Source organism: Bufo gargarizans, chromosome 5 (assembly GCF_014858855.1).
Source record: "Bufo gargarizans isolate SCDJY-AF-19 chromosome 5, ASM1485885v1, whole genome shotgun sequence".
Classification (NCBI taxonomy): Eukaryota; Metazoa; Chordata; class Amphibia; order Anura; family Bufonidae; genus Bufo; species Bufo gargarizans.
In genome coordinates, this window is record NC_058084.1 from 231,267,824 (window position 1) to 231,285,176 (window position 17,353).

Consider the following 17,353-nt stretch of genomic DNA (forward strand, 5'->3'; position numbering starts at 1 on the left):
AAATGGCCTGCAAAATCCGAAAGGTGCACTTTGGAATATGTGCCCCTTTGCCCACCTTGGCAGCAAAAAAGTGTGACACATCTGGTATCGCCGTACTCAGGAGAAGTTGGGGAATGTGTTTTGGGGTGTCATTTTACATATACCCATGCTGGGTGAGAAAAATATCTTGGTCAAATGCCAACTTTGTATAAAAAAATGGGAAAAGTTGTCGTTTGCCAAGATATTTCTCTCACCCAGCATGGGTATATGTAAAATGACACCCCAAAACACATTCCCCAACTTCTCCTGAGTACGGCGATACCAGATGTGTCACACTTTTTTGATGCCAAGGTGGGCAAAGGGGCACATATTCCAAAGTGCACCTTTCGTATTTCACCGGTCATTTTTTACAGATTTTGATTGCAAAGTACTTCTCACACATATGGGCCCCTAAATTGCCAGGGCAGTATAACTACGCCACAAGTGACCCCATTTTGGAAAGAAGACACCCCAAGGTATTCTGTGAGGGGCATGGTGAGTTCCTAGAATTTTTTATTTTTTGTCGCAAGTTAGTGGAATATGAGACTTTGTAAGAAAAAAAATAAAAATAAAAATCATCATCATTTTCCGCTAACTTGTGACAAAAAATAAAAAGTTCTATGAACTCACTATGCCCATCAGCGAATACCTTAGGGTGTCTACTTTCCGAAATGGGGTCATTTGTGGGGTTTTTCTACTGTTTGGGCATTGTAGAACCTCAGGAAACATGACAGGTGCTCAGAAAATCAGAGCCGTTTCAAAAAGCGGAAATTCACATTTTTGTACCATAGTTTGTAAACGCTATAACTTTTACCCAAACCATTTTTTTTTTTGCCCAAACATTTTTTTTTTTATCAAAGACATGTAGAACTATAAATTTAGCGAAAAATTTATATATGGATGTCGTTTTTTTTGCAAAATTTCACAGCTGAATGTGAAAAATGTCATTTTTTTGCAAAAAAATCGTTACATTTTGATTAATAACAAAAAAAGTAAAAATGTCAGCAGCGATAAAATACCACCAAATGAAAGCTCTATTAGTGAGAAGAAAAGGAGGTAAAATTCATTTGGGTGGTAAGTTGCATGACCGAGCGATAAACGGTGAAAGGAGTGTAGTGCCGAAGTGTAAAAAGTGGCCTGGTCATGAAGGGGGTTTCACCTAGCGGGGCTGAAGTGGTTAAAGAAGGTATTTTGGTTTCTCGTAGTGGCTCTGCATATTTGCTCTACTGAGGCAGAGGCATTCTCTGCCCATGAGGCAGAGACAGCTCTGGTAGAGTGTGCTTTTATCCCTTTAGGAGGGGTCAAGCTTCTTTGGAGGTAACAGAACTCTATGATGCTTCGAATCTATCTGGCTATGGTACTTTTGCTTGCTGCCGACCCCTTATGCTGGCCTTGATACAGGAGAAGGAGATGGTCCGATCTTCTGAATATATTTTTGAGACCTCCAGGTAAATTAACAGACATCTTCTGACATCCAAATTATGGTATCTCCTTTCTAACTCCGAAGCTGGATTCTCACAGAAGGATGGAAGCGACACCTCCTGTTGGTGATGGAATTTTGAGGCCACCTTCGGTAGGACAATTGGGGTTTGTTTAGGGATAATACTGTCTTCCAACACTGTAAAATAGGGTGCTCTGCAGGAGAAGGCCTGAATCTCCCCATCTCTTCTAGCTGATGTTATTGCTAGTAAAAAGGTGTTTTTTAGAGTCAGGAGTTTAGGCTCAAAAGGTGCATCCATCAATACTTCTAATACCAGATTCAGGTTCTAAGGAGGAATGGTAGAATGGATAAATGAGCATCTTCTGAATGCTCCTTTTATGAACCGCTTTATCAACGGCAAGTCTGCCAGCTTTACTTTGAGAAAACTACTCAATGCTGAGATTTGCAGTTTTAGGGCATTTGGCCTGAGACCTTTGTCAATACCTGCCTGCAGAAAGTCCAGTATGAGTGGAATATTGGAATCCTGGCTGCAGTAAAGTCCATTTCCTGCAAACTCCGAAAAGGCCTTCCATGTTCTCCTGTAGATCCGGGAGGTAGTGTCCTTTTTACTACAAAGCAGAGTGGATATTACAGATTCCGACAGGCCTCTTTGTCTTAAGTGGACCCATTCACTCTCCAGGCTGTTAAATGTAGTCTCGCTACATCTGGATGGCACACCGGACCCTGACGTAGTAGTCCCGGATACGATGGGAGAGACCAGAATTAACCTGCCAACAGATTGTAGAGGAGGGTAAACCAGGATCTTTTCGGCCAAAAGGGTGCAATCAGTATTAACTGTGCCTCCTCCTCTATTGCCTTTACTAATACCTTTGGAATCATACTGTAAGGGGGAAAGGCATACAGGAGATCCTTTGGCCACGGACATGACAGGGCATCCACCATTAGTGGCTGATCCCTGCTGGAGAGGGAACAGAATAAATCGAGTTGTCTCTTCTTCTGATTTGCGAAGAGATCTACCTTTGGTAACCCCCATCTGAGAGATATCTGTCTGAACATGTTGGGATACAATGACCTCTATCCCACTCTTAGATCTTTTCTGCTGAGATAATCTGCCACTCTGTTTTCCTCCCCTTTTAGATGGACAGCTACCAGGGATTTTATATTTTTATCTGCCCAACCGAAAATCTTCTCTGACAGTTGTTGTAGTTCTCTGCTTCTTGTACCCCCCTGAAGGTTTATGTGGTAGCGTTGTCGGACAATATCTTTATGTAATGGGATTTCACATGCGGAAGAAGACACATAAGTACCTTCAAGACTGCCGACAGCTGTCTCATTTTTGAAGACAGCAGACATTCCTGGGCTCCAGGTGCCCTGGACCACCTGATTTCCTGTGTAGCCTCCCCATCCTTGGCTGCTGGCGTCTGTTTTTATAATGATCTGATCTGCCAGCCGCCAAAAAAAATCCTCTTTGGAGATTTTTTTTTTTAATCTGCCACCAGAAGAGAGACACCTTCACTTTTTCTGGAATTTTCACTCTCCTGTTTAAAGAATTCTGATTCCCGTCCCAGGATTCCAGAAGGAATCTCTGTAGTGTCCTTGTATGATGCTGGGCCCATTGGACAGCGGGAATGGTGTATGTTAGATGTCCCAACAGTCTCATGAGGTCCCTGATGGCCACACTGGATTCACAGAATTGGTAGATCTTTTGACTTATTACCATCTGCTTTTCTGGAGGTAAAAAGGACATAAGTTTGTGTGAATCTAGCAGGATTCCTAAGAATTTCTTCTGTTGACTGGGAACCAGAACCTTTTTTTCCCCCCTGGAGGCCCTGAAGAGATGAACCTGCTATTAAAAGGTTGTCTAAATATGGGACCACTATTTTTCCTTAAAGATGTAAATATCCTGTCACCTTGGCCATAATTTTTGAAAAATATTCTTGGGGCTGAAGACAGCCCGAAAGGGAGTGCCTGGAACTGAAAGTGGTACTCCCGACCTCCTAGGAGTATTGCGATTCTGAGATACCTTTTGGTATGCTCTGTGTATGGGAACATGGTAATATGCGTCCGAGAGGTCTATAGTTACCATGTAACAGTTGCGAGATAGGAGATTCACTGTGGATCTGATCAATTCTATTTTGAATCTTTTGTAGGTCATGTATTTGTTTAGTTTCCTTATATTGATTATTAGTCTGAATGAATTGTTTTTTGTTTTTGTATTTTTAATGGCCTGTTGACGGTGAAAAAATTTGGTGGAGGCGTGTTGAACTCTAATTTGTACCCCATGCCTATGGTATTTATAACCCATGGGAGGATAAAATTTCTTCCCAGGCCGTAGAGAACATTTTTAACCTGCCACCTACTTGAAGCCTGGCGTCATTGGCCAGGTTTTGAAGTGGATTCAGGGTTGAATAGAAACCCCTTCCCTCTTCCTTTGGAGGATTGCCATCTTCCAGTACTGTCTTTGCTTTTCTGGTCTGGTTTAGTTTTCTTTTTGATTTCTAAAGGATCGGTGATGTTGATAGAATTTTGATTCCGAAGGGAATCCTTTTTTCTTGTCCGATGCTTTATCCAAGATGTCTTCAAGGACTAACCCTAACAGCTTATCTCCCTCACACGGAATAGAGCATAGCCAACTTTTCAAAATGGCATCACCATCAAGATCTGAGCCATATAGCTCTTCTTGTGGAATTGGAGAGAACTGAGGATCTGGCAGAGAGTTTCACCAGGTCTGCAGATGCGTCCGACAAGAAATTACAAGCCTGTTTTAAGATACGTATTGAGGCCAGGATCTCTTTCCTTGGTGTCCCTGCCGCCAAGTGTTCTTCAAGCTGTGTTAACCAGACTGACAGGGATCTTGAGGTACAGGTGGCGGCTATGCTGGGTCTTAGCATGGCTGTGTTTGTTTCCTATGCACGTTTTAAAAGACCCTCACATTTCTTATCCATAGGATATTTTAAAAGGCCCATGTCTTCAAAAGGGAGAGAAGTTTTCTTAGATATGCGGGTGACAGGCGCATCAATCTTAGGAGTTTTGTCCCACAATACCGACTCCTCCTCAGCGAACGGATATTTCCTCTTGAAGTGGGAATTACATTCTTCTTCTCGGGATCTTTCCATTCTTTATTAATCAACATTTTAATGTTATTATGTATGGGAAAGACCTTCCTTTTCTTCTCTCCAAGTCCCTGGAACATTCTGTCTTGAATGGACTGAGGCTCTTTAACTTCTTCTATTTTCATCGTAGCCCTGATTGTCTTTAATAACTTTTATGTATCCTCTGGGCTACAAAGGGGCTTCCCTGATTCATCATCAGAGGATTCAGATTCTCCGAGTGATAATACCTCTCCCTCTTCAGAGTCGGGCTCCAACTGAAGTTCCGACAACTGAGATCTTTGTGGGTAGAGGGCTGAGGAGAACACGGCTGATTTAACCTCTTCCTTAATCATGCTTCTGATTGATTCAAGGAAAGAGGGTTACTCCTCAAACGATCTTGGACATAACGTTATCTTTGTTTTGGAGGGTAGGGATTTTCTACAAATTGCACATTTCTTCTGAGTTAATGAATCCTCAGCTGGCTCTAACTATGGTGAATCCTTTTTTAAACACCAGCACCGCACCAGTGAGGGATACAATAATGTGCTTCCCCCCCCCCCCCTTCAGCAGGGTCAGTAGTCAGACAGGAAGGAGGCTTACCGGCTCTGGGCAGCAGGATCCACAGGCTTGCAGGACTCAGGAGCTTTCAGGGGAGCCGACATGCTAGGCACTCAGCGATGCTGGAATGCCGAACTCCATGCTCCCGGCCTCATATCCGCCAGTTCTCTGATGTCACCCGCCACCGGAAGTGACGCCGAGGCCTGGCAATGCAACTTCTAGCCTGTGCGCATGCGCACAACCCCTCGTTCCCGCGATGAGTGAGCAGGGGAAAAGAAGACTGGGGCTGCCTTCATGGAAGGACTTATGTCGAAGGAACGGGGACAGGTAAATGAGCCAGACCCCCGACCTCTGCACGGCCCTCCCACATGGGGCAACATTATTTAGGCCGTGCGATCCTTGAACCCCTGACATGGCAGGAGCGGCTTCCACGCGATCCCGAGGACAGGAAACCACAAACTGAAGCAGGTAAGGGGAGGGGGCCTTTTAAGATTGAGCTTCTACGTTGTTTCCTGTCCTGGGGAGGCGGGGACACCCTCCTGGAGTGCCGTTGTGGAGGCGCCGGGGAAAAAGATGTGGTTGAAAGAATTTGGGTCATGGAGGTAGCCGACTGGACAGAAGATCCAGCAGCAGGTGAGTAATTGGAAGATGAGAGTATTTAGGAGGAGTCTTCATGGAAACCTCTTCCCCAGCCTACGCCACAATGCTGCCATCTTTTCCCACCCGACCCCTAATTCTGGATTGGCCTCTACCCTGCCCAGAGAAGGCTGGAATAGGAGGTTGTGTCTTAGAGTCAGAATATGCAATATCTGAGGATGATAGCTCTGACTCAACTGCACCCTTTGGTGGACAGTCTGAGCGGTTTCATTGTAAGCCTTGGTGTCGCCCCCGACTATTATTGCTTCAGAAATTGGATATGCAGTGTGCGAGTGGGCGTGGCCACCACCGCGCCCCTCCAATAGTCATGTGTGCACTACTATGATCTACTGTGCACACCATTGGCTGTCTTGTGCCTCGGTGGGTGTGAATGAAATGCTGTGTTACCATCAGCCTTCTAATTAAGCAGTGCTCCCCTTCCTGAGAGGAATATGTGGAATCCAACACCTTCAGCCTACTAAGGAAGAGGTATCCCCCTCCTACTTCCTGGCGTCCATCCAAACGCAGCATTTCCACATGGAGTATACTCTGCCCACAGCCTACTTGGCCTGCTGCCTGCTTTCAACTTAGAGTGGGTCAGTGGCTCTCTTGTGAGACGTATTTCTGTTTTACACTTATCAATGTGTATAGAGGCAATATGTTGGCAGGCAATATATGTATGGTTATGTGTTTATCTTATTGGTGGACAGTCTGAGTTGCTTCATTGTAAGTCTTGGTGTCGCTTTTGCATAATCTTGCACGATCATTTTCTAACTTTGTTATGGTCTTCATTAGTGATACTGATAATCATCTTACATGTATCTTTTAGAAGTGCCTTTTTGACACTGGTGTTTTTTTTTTTTATAGCGCTACTCTGTCTTCTAGATACATAGATACTTAGAGACTTTGCCCTTGGTTATCAATGCTTATGGTTGTTTGTAGGTTGTAGGACAAACCTATCTCTATATCCTACTTACTAATGGCCTTTTTAGGTTCCACTAGGTTAGGTACTAGCACAGAATACACCTACCATCAAGGTGTGACTCCGGGGTTAGGGTAAACTCCCTGCCCAACTTTTTTCATTTATTACATGTTTTGATTGTGTTGTGCTTTTTCACCTAGGGCCCCTAATTTACTACACTATTTTAATATATCTGATAAAAGTTCATTTTTAACCACGCTTTCATTGATGCGTATCTCTGTGTGCAGCCTCTCTGGTGTAGGTCTAGGACATGCAGCTTCACTTGTATCCCTTCCTCCTGCATGTAAGAGCAGAGAGGCTGAAGCTGCATCACATATGATATACACTGAGACTCTAAAGTGTGAGGGGACAGAAGCCCTGTGTCACTGATCTATTATAGCTGTCCTTCGAGAGGACTCAGAGCAGGGCAGTTTGATGAGACTCCACTGCTCAGTCTCTGTAAAGCCAGGCATGATGGGAAATGTAGGATTTATATTTGAGGGGAAGAAGTAATGAAGATGGCAGACAAACAACAAAGTGCACATCAACTAAACTTTCTTAATAATGGCCTATCCTGTACTATATAGGCACAAAATAATGGAATGCTTCTATAAGGGACACATTTTCTCAAAGTTTCTGGAAAATGCTCCATAAAGGTTGCCGGTAACTACTAAAATTGTTGAAACGTAAGCTTCTGTGCAGTTTATTTATTTTACTTAAAGCGTAATAATACCATATCAGTTTTTAACTATGGCTTGAATATGAATTACAAATTCTACATTTGCTGATGGCTTAAGTATTGCACAAAATGATATAAATACTATTATAGAGTTGTGACAAACATTACAATATAGTATAAAATACTTACCCACAGACATAAAAGCATCCATTCTCTTTGGTCAATATTTGGACAATATCTTGAGAGAAAATCTGAAGGTATTCCTGGACATATTTCGGCATATAATCAGTGGCACAGGATGCCTCTCTTGAGAAGCAGACCTTTAAATGGGTTAATGTACCATTTTCAACAAAACTTCTTAGTTCATCCCTAAAAAAAATTTGAAATGTAATGAGCGAGAACTGAAAGTGAAGCAAAAACCATACAGTAAAGGTTCTAACAATTTCATACAAATATTACACTTATACAGGCTGTATTTATGTGCTCATTTCATTAGTCCAAACAGGACTGAAACTATGCTGAACCCTAAAATGTTGCAACAATGTATGTTAAGCCGAATCTGACAGCCTAAAGGGATTGTGTCAAGTTTTTAAATTATCACCTATGTGGTGGACACCCACCAATCAGGGGAACTTAAGCGCTGTAACTCTGCCAGCTCCGATGCTCACATAGAGAATGGAGTGGCAGTGCGCATGCATGATCTACCACTCCATCAGAACGGGGGAACGGGACCCCCATTCTCATGATGAGTAGGGGCCCGGTGGTTGGGACAACTAGAACAACTCCTTTAATATGCTGGCTTATTTAAGGGCTGCATATTACAGCTACAGGTTCCTACTACTAGCAAATTATTACTACAAGCCACTACTGCTAGTAAGACTGAATATTATTGCTACAAGTATGTACGACTAGTAGCTAAATCAGCACAAAAATATGTTGTGCAGTTTGTCTGCTAGAATTGCTGAAAGAATATAATGGATCCCTATTAGTCTGTCCAAAACTGCCCTTTCATACAGCAATGTATTAGAGGGGCTTTACAGACGTATAAAAAAAAAAAAGTTGACACCTTACCGATTCGGTGCAGCTGCTGTACCGACAGGACCCAGGTACCCCCTACGCTTCCCTTCCTGCTCCAATACTAGCAGGAATTGACTTGGAATGTTGCTCAGCCAATCATAGTATTCCCAGACATTTTCTATTGTGTCGGGAAGTAGCAAGGACATGGCATTGTCGAAAAGACAGCAATAAGGAATCAGGGATATATCAACTATTTTTAAACCATTTACAGCTCACTGCCACACTTATACTTAATATGGCTGTAAAACCTCTTTTAGCTGAAAGATCCACTTTAACCTATGTGTCACCATGAGAGCAAAGGATGTAAAATAGATCTGCTCTGAAGGGCAATTCCAGATATAAAGCATAAAGGATCTTTGTCACACAAATGTTAAAAGAATGTAATTTATTGAGTCTTGATAAGAGGTGTCTAAAACTGTATTACTTCAGTTGTCTCAGTGCTACCTCTAAGTATTCTAATGTTCTTACAGGCAAATATGGACAAGCCATTTAAATATTCCAGTACAGGTCCTTCTAAAAAAATTAGCATATTGTGATAAAGTTCATTATTTTCTGTAATGTACTGATAAACATTAGACTTTCATATATTTTAGATTCATTACACACCAACTGAAGTAGTTCAAGCCTTTTATTGTTTTAATATTGATGATTTTGGCATACAGCTCATGAAAACCCAAAATTCCTATCTCAAAAAATTAGCATATCATGAAAAGGTTCTCTAAACGAGCTATTAACCTAATCATCTGAATCAACTAATTAACTCTAAACACCTGCAAAAGATTCCTGAGGCTTTTAAAAACTCCCAGCATGGTTCATTACTCAAAACCGCAATCATGGGTAAGACTGCCGACCTGACTGCTGTCCAGAAGGCCATCATTGACACCCTCAAGCAAGAGGGTAAGACACAGAAAGAAATTTCTGAACGAATAGGCTGTTCCCAGAGTGCTGTATCAAGGCACCTCAGTGGGAAGTCTGTGGGAAGGAAAAAGTGTGGCAGAAAACGCTGCACAACGAGAAGAGGTGACCGGACCCTGAGGAAGATTGTGGAGAAGGACCGATCCCAGACCTTGGGGGACCTGCGGAAGCAGTGGACTGAGTCTGGAGTAGAAACATCCACAGGCATGTGCAGGAAATGGGCTACAGGTGCCGCATTCCCCAGGTCAAGCCACTTTTGAACCAGAAACAGCGGCAGAAGCGCCTGACCTGGGCTACAGAGAAGCAGCACTGGACTGTTGCTCAGTGGTCTAAAGTACTTTTTTCGGATGAAAGCAAATTTTGCATGTCATTCGGAAATCAAGGTGCCAGAGTCTGGAGGAAGACTGGGGAGAGGGAAATGCCAAAATGCCTGAAGTCCAGTGTCAAGTACCCACAGACAATGGTCTGGGGTGCCATGTCAGCTGCTGGTGTTGGTCCACTGTGTTTTATCAAGGGCAGGGTCAATGCAGCTAGCTATCAGGAGATTTTGGAGCACTTCATGCTTCCATCTGCTGAAAAGCTTTATGGAGATGAAGATTTCATTTTTCAGCACGACCTGGCACCTGCTCACAGTGCCAAAACCACTGGTAAATGGTTTACTGACCATGGTATCACTGTGCTCTATTGGCCTGCCAACTCTCCTGACCTGAACCCCATAGAGAATCTGTGGGATATTGGGAAGAGAAAGTTGAGAGACGCAAGACCCAACACTCTGGATGAGCTTAAGGCCGCTATCGAAGCATCCTGGGCCTCCATAACACCTCAGCAGTGCCACAGGCTGATTGCCTCCATGCCACGCTGCATTGAAGCAGTCATTTCTGCAAAAGGATTCCCGACCAAGTATTGAGTGCATAACTGAACATAATTATTTGAAGGTTGACTTTTTTGTATTAAAAACACTTTTCTTTTATTGGTCAGATGAAATATGCTAATTTTTTTAGATAGGAAATTTGGGTTTTCATGAGCTGTATGCCAAAATCATCAATATTAAAACAATAAAAGGCTTGAACTACTTCAGTTGGTGTGTAATGAATCTAAAATATATGAAAGTCTAATGTTTATCAGTACATTACAGAAAATAATGAACTTTATCACAATATGCTAATTATTTGAGAAGGACCTGTATTTACACTGCCCATTGGTTAAGCAGCTTACTGGAACGAATGTTCCTACGAACTTTTGTTCCTGTTAATCTGCCCAAGTATGGCCTCATACACATGACCGTTGTGTGCATCCATGTCCGTTGTTCCTTTTTCCGTGATTTTCTGCGGACCCATTGACTTTCAATGGGTCAGTTGAAAACTCGGAAAATGCAACGTTTGTCATCCGCGTCCGTGATCCGTGTTTCCTGTCCGTCAAAAAAATAGGACCTGTCCATTCAAGTCAATGGGTCCGTGAAAAAACAGAGGCACGCAAGATTTTTTTTCCTATAATTTTCAAGGCAAACTTGACTTAGATTTTTTTTTTCACTTTTCTGGTCTGCTGATCCTCCAAAAATCAAGGAAGACACACGGAAGAAAAAACGGACACGGATCACGGAACAACGGAAGCCTGTTTTGTGGGCCATGAAAAAAATACTGTTGTGTGCATGAGGCCTAAAGGTGCTGCAGATCACTGATGAATGAGAGACACTCATTCCTCGGGTGAAACAATCTATCAGGCGGACATTGTTTCTAGGTAGCAGATTGTGCTGTATAAATGGAAGCAATGACTCTGTATGGGGACGAACAATAAAGTAATGGAGGTCATCACTGTGCTGTAAATGCAGCACTTCAGCTCAACTGAAGAGCAGGTGGTTATCAGGAAGAAACACTTCATTAGCGGGAACTTAATTAGATCAATATGGCCCTTGGGCCTTAGTAAAGAAAAAAATATATATAATACAGTGAAAAATAGTTCCATGTAAAATCCCACATCACTTATTCATGGGATATTAAATGGATTGTCTAACTTCGGCAAATTGCATTTATCATGTAGAGTAAGTTAATAAAAGTCACTTACTAATGCATTGTCCATATTGCTGGCTTGATTCATTTTTTCATCACATTATACACTGCTCGTTTCCATCGTTACAACCACTTTGCAATCTAGGGTGGAAAAGGCGCCGGCCTCTATGGTGGCCAGGACCACCGGTGTGACCATAGGCATGCACTTTTTCCTATAGTGTGCAAGCAGAGCCACATCTGCTGGATTGCAGGATGGTCGTAACCATGGAAACAAGTAGTGTATAATGTGATGGAAAGAAGAAATATGGACCATCACAATGCATACAAGTGCCTTGTATTAACTTTCTCTACATGATAAAGCCATTTGCTGAAGTGAGACAACTTGTTTAATATCATAAACACAGCCTTTAGGGATGAGCGAATCGACTTTGGCTGAAACATCCAAAGTCGATTTGCATAAAACTTTGTTTCAATACTGTATAGAATGTATTGGCTCCGATGAGACCTCGCATAATAACTTAATAAATTGATTTCTGCTGTAAATAACCATTTCTCGAACTCGGGTTCGGTTCGCAAAGTAATAACTTCACTCGCTCCATAAAGTATTGAAACAAAGTTTTATGTAAATCGACTTCGAATGTTTCATCCGAAGTCGATTCGCTCATCCCTAATAGCCTTTATTAGACAAACATAAAACTGGTCATATGGAAAGGTAAAAACCCATGCGGTTATGCAACTGGTGTCTGATAAAACCTGCCCCTGGTACCCCTGTGCATGATGGTATTTTGCATTTTTTTTTTCTTTTTTAACTGAGAGAATTCACATTTCCCCCCTGCCTCCCAATGTGCAAAATATTTATGTCTAACCTTAAAGTAAGCCTGTACTGCCTTGACATTTAAGACATCTTTAATGTTAATTCTTAAGCAGATCAGTGTTTCCTACTCCTGTTTTGCCAGACATTTATTTTGGCTATGTACTATTTTACCTAACCTAATGCAATAAATCCCCCTCTAATAAAATAATTATGGTATGGGCTTCCCATTTAAATGAGCAAGAATAGGCGAGGGTGAGCTTACAATCTTGTTCACATTCATGAACTAGATGAGTGGAAGACTGCATTTAGCTCTCCTGAGGGACACTATGAATACCTAGTTATGCCTTTTGGATTTGGTAACGCTCCAGCAGTTTTTAAAACTTGTCAAATGACACATAGATTTTAATGGTAAATTTGTCATTGTCTATTTAGATGATATACTGGTATTCTCTGCCAATTGGTCTTCTCATGTTAGACACCTGAGATCTGTACTTCAGTTCAGATATAAAGGTAGAACCAATTGTTTGCCTTGCATTTTTGGGGTTCAAGAAATATAGGTTCTGGGATAATACATATCCTGACTCTTCATTGTGAGATCTGTGGTCTGTGCCTGATACCCTCCTGCTGTCCCCTGCAGGCGTGCATGTTGCACCACATACTATCCAATACCCTGGTAGCAGAAATCCTCTCCATGCTGCTAACTTCACGTCCTTACCTGATGCTTCCTAAGGGCACATGTGTGCTCACCTCTGGCCTTTTAAAGGGCCAGTGTGCAGGCTCCCAAATACTTCCTCAGCTAATAGCTGAAGGTCCCTGGGTATTTAAGGCACCCTCTCCAGGAAGAGGTTGTCTAAGCTTTAGTTTTCCTAGTGACCAGCTAGAGTGCTTGAGAGTCTAGAGCTATTGTGATTTATCCTGTTATTTCCGGCCTGTGTTCCCGCCAAGCTCCAAGTTCTATTTCCCCCTGCCTGTGTGCTCCTACACTTTCAAATTCAGTTTTTGTTTAACTTTACCCAGTCTATCTTTTCTGTGCTCCTGTCAAGTTCCCAGCCTGCCTGCCATGTGTGTATCTGACCACTGCCTGGCCTGTAAGTCTTTACTGTGTCTGTTAACTGTGTATTGTCTGGCTCTCTAAAACCAGAATCCAAACCTTGGTGCCTGTTCAGATTGTACCTGTGTTTTTCCTGCATTTTTTGGTGCGTTTTTGATATCCAGAGCTCCCGGACTGCTTGCACTGGAGTCCCTCACCCCAGTGGGTCAGCTTCTCACTATACTGGGACTATTCCAGGAGGTAGAAGTCTGGTTGCTTACCTGCAGCAATGTCCAGATCCCTGTATAGGGATCAAAGAGCGAATACTAGGGAAGCGCCAGAATAGTACCCTACTTCAAACAGTTTTTTTTAAATTATATTTATTTATTCAATTTTTATTCGAAGCCAAAAAGAAATTTGACAGTGCCGAGTCCGAATACATCAATACACAGTCTGCCAAAATGGCAGAGCAAATTATACATCAAATTGACCAGACAATAAAATACAGATCTAATACATAGTCCACGCTATTTAAAAAATTCACAAATTCCCTGTTGCATTTGACTCGGATCTCCCACTGTCTATCCAGGCTTATCACCCGAATCCCCCCCCCCCATGATGGTCGTCTCGGTGGGCATCGCCAATGGTCACTCCAATCTCTCTCACCCCGCCCCACCTCATACGGCAGTGGCACTCATTGAGCTCCTACCGCATATTCCTCATATCTCTCAATCCTTGCCAGTAGGTTTTTCCATTCCCTAATGCTGGGTGCTCTTTTTGATCCCCACTCTCTTGCAATGATGACTCTTGCTGCCATAAGGCCTCTTGTCCAGACCCTTTTTTTTTTCCCTTTTCCCTAATTAGTGATGGAAGGCAGCCTAGAACGGCCACCTCTGGTTTAAGTGGAAGGGATATTAGGGACCCTGCACTTAGCGAACCAAACATCTCTCGCCAGTAAGATTGCATACTTGGACAGGTCCATATCATATGGATATAATCGCCAGACTCTTCTACACATTTCCAACGTTCTTTATAGATCTTACTCAGCAATATTGGAGTCAGGTATACTCTGTGGATGATGTTAAAATAAATATTCCTAAAATTGCTCGATATCGTTGTCTTTTTTATTTATATGTTCCCCCTTTTTATTGTGTTTGATCCTATATCCTTTTACCCATTTTTCCTCACTATTTAAACTTTAGTGTTTTCCCCAGTCCCTTCCTTATTATCCTATACACCTGAGAGAGAGTCACCCTTGTCGTCATGTGTTGGTAACAAAAATCTGTGAATTTGTGTTTTATTGTGGTAAAATATTCCCTATTTTGTGTGGCTTCAAATGCGTGTTTTAGTTGGTGGTACCGATATTGACTCATTAATTCTATATACAGTTGCAAGAAAAAGTATGTGAACCCTTTGGAATGATATGGATTTCTGCACAAATTGGTCATAAAATGTGATCTGATCTTCATCTAAGTCACAACAATAGACAATCACAGTCTGCTTAAACAAATAACACACAAATAATTAAATGTTACCATGTTTTTTATTGAACACACCATTTAAACATCCACAGTGCAGGTGGAAAAAGTATGAGAACCCTTGGACTTAATAACTGGTTGAACCTCCTTTGGCAGCAATAACTTCAACCAAACGTTTCCTGTAGTTGCAGATCAGACGTGCACAACGGTCAGGAGTAATTCTTGACCATTCCTTTTTACAGAACTGTTTCAGTTCAGCAATGTTCTTGGGATGTCTGGGGTGAATCGTTTTCTTGAGATCATGCCGCAGCATCTCAATCGGGTTGAGGTCAGGACTCTGACTGGGCCACTCCAGAAGGCTTATTTTCTTCTATTTAAGCCATTCTGTTGTTAATTTACTTCTATGCTTTGGGTCGTTGTCCTGTTGCAACACCCAACTTCTGTTGAGCTTCAGCTGGTGGACAGATGGCCTTAAGTTCTCCTGCAAAATGTCTTGATAAACTTGGGAATTCTTTTGTCCTTCGATGATAGCAATCCGCCCAGGCCCTGATGCAGCAAAGCAACCCCAAACGATGATGTCCCCACCACCATACTTTACAGTTGGGATGAGGTTTTGATGTTGGTGTGCTGTTCCTCTTTTTCTCCACACATAGTGTTGTGTGTTTCTTCCAAACAACTAAACTTTGGTTTAATCTGTCCACAGAATATTTTTCCAGTACTGCTGTGAAACATCCAGGTGCTCTTGTGCAAACTGTAAACGTGCAGCAATGTTTTTTTTTGGACAGCAGTGGCTTCCTCTGTGGTATCCTCCCATGAAATCCATTCTTGCTTAGTGTTTTACGTATCGTAGATTCCCTCACAGGGATGTTAGCATATGCCAAAGACTTTTGTAAGTCTTTAGCTGACACTGCAGTCTGCGCTGTGCTCTTGCACTCATATTTACAGGACGGCCACTCCTAGGGAAGAGTAGCAGCAGTGCTGAACTTTCTCCATTTATAGACAATTTACCGTGGAGATACTTTTATAACCCTTTCCAGCTTTAAGTCAACAATTCTTACTCGTAGGTCTTCTGAGAGCTCTTTTGTGCGAGGCATCATTCACATCAGGCAATGCTTCTTGTGAAAAGCAAACCCAGAACTGGTGTGTGTGTTTTTTTTATAGGGCAGGGCAGCTGTAACCAACACCTCCAATCTCATCTCATTGATTGGACTCCAGTTGGCTGACACCTCACTCCAATTAGCTCTTGGAGATGTCTTTAGTCTAGGGGTTCACATACTTTTTCCACCTGCACTGTGAATGTTTACATGGTTTGTTCAATAAAAACATGGTAACATTTAATTCTTTGTGTTATTAGTTTAAGCAGACTGTGAATGTCTATTGTTGTGACTTGAAGATCAAGATCACATTTTATGACTAATTTGTGCAGAAATCCATATCATTCCAAAGGGTTCACATACTACTTCTTGCAACTGTACCTATCTACACTGTTTACATTAAAGTCAATGTTGAGTCCCTGGGGTTGTAAGGATTGTAATGTGAAAATCCATTTTAACTCTTTCTTTCTCAACATACGTTCCCTATCTCCACCTCTCTTAGGAACCTGGACCGAGTCAATGACCACTTGCTTGTCTAACATTTTCTTCCTTATGGTGCTCTTATGTATGTTAATACGCTCCCTAATTTCCATGGTCGTTTCTCCCACATAGATCAAGCTGCAGGGACAAACGATCATGTAGAGGACAAGAGGTAAAATTTGTAGATGTTAAATTTCTTGCCACTTAATGGGTGAACAAAGGTATTCTCTTTAGCATATTGCCACAGTTGCAACAGCCCAGGCATGGGAAATTCCCAGGCACAATGATCTTGTGCACGCGCTCATTGGCTGGATGAGGTGCAACTGCTGGAGGAGGTTTGTTGAGACACCGACCTGGGATGTCAACATGGTTGATGGAAACGTATGGTCTTCAAGGGGTTACCAGGTACACATTGTTTTTATTATTAACCACAGATGGCCTGATTGGAATTTAGGCTACTTTTAATTGTTACACATGCGCTGATATGACTGAGCCTGCAGCCGATTGGCTCTAGTAGGTCATAGGAGTGGTCACTTGGTGTATATATGATTGCCCATTTTTTTTATTTGTATACTTGATAAAGGCTACTGTGTAGCTGAAGCGTCGTACCTCTTTGTGTGTGCACTCTTGGCTTCTAATAAACGGATACACTGGATATGCTGCTGTGACCCTTTCTGCTATCTACTACTGTTCCTGGGTCTGCTGTGGATCTGTGGTCCCATCATGGCTGGTGCACTTAAGGACACAGGGCATACAGGTACGTCCTGTGTATTTCCGATCACCGCCGCGCGGCTTGTGGTGATCAGTACTGGGTGCCTGCTGAAATCAATCAGCAGGTACCCTGGGTCAATGCCGAGGGGGGTCTTGTGACCCCCCGTATTGGCGATTGCTGCGGATTAACCCCTTCTATGCCACTGACCGCGGCATAGAAGGGGTTTGTGTTTGAGTGAGCCCATCGAGTCCCCACGCTGCTGTGGCGGGGACTCTATGTCATGCAGAGGCTGCCCAATGCCTTGCACGGCATCGGGAACTGACTTCTGCAGGAGCAGGAGAGATCCAGCCTCAGGCTGGGTC

At 42.6% G+C, this 17,353-nt stretch overlaps 1 protein-coding gene across 3 annotated transcripts in view; it reads right to left on the bottom strand.

Moving 5' to 3' along the window:
* The window catches only part of MTRR (5-methyltetrahydrofolate-homocysteine methyltransferase reductase), an 877,206-nt gene that overhangs the window by 41,511 nt on the left and 818,342 nt on the right, over positions 1–17,353 (bottom strand). For all 3 annotated transcript variants that reach the window (XM_044292703.1, XM_044292705.1, XM_044292704.1), the window contains one exon: positions 7,575–7,754. In XM_044292703.1, the coding sequence (XP_044148638.1) occupies positions 7,575–7,754 (180 nt within the window). The remainder of the gene's footprint in view (positions 1–7,574; positions 7,755–17,353) is intronic.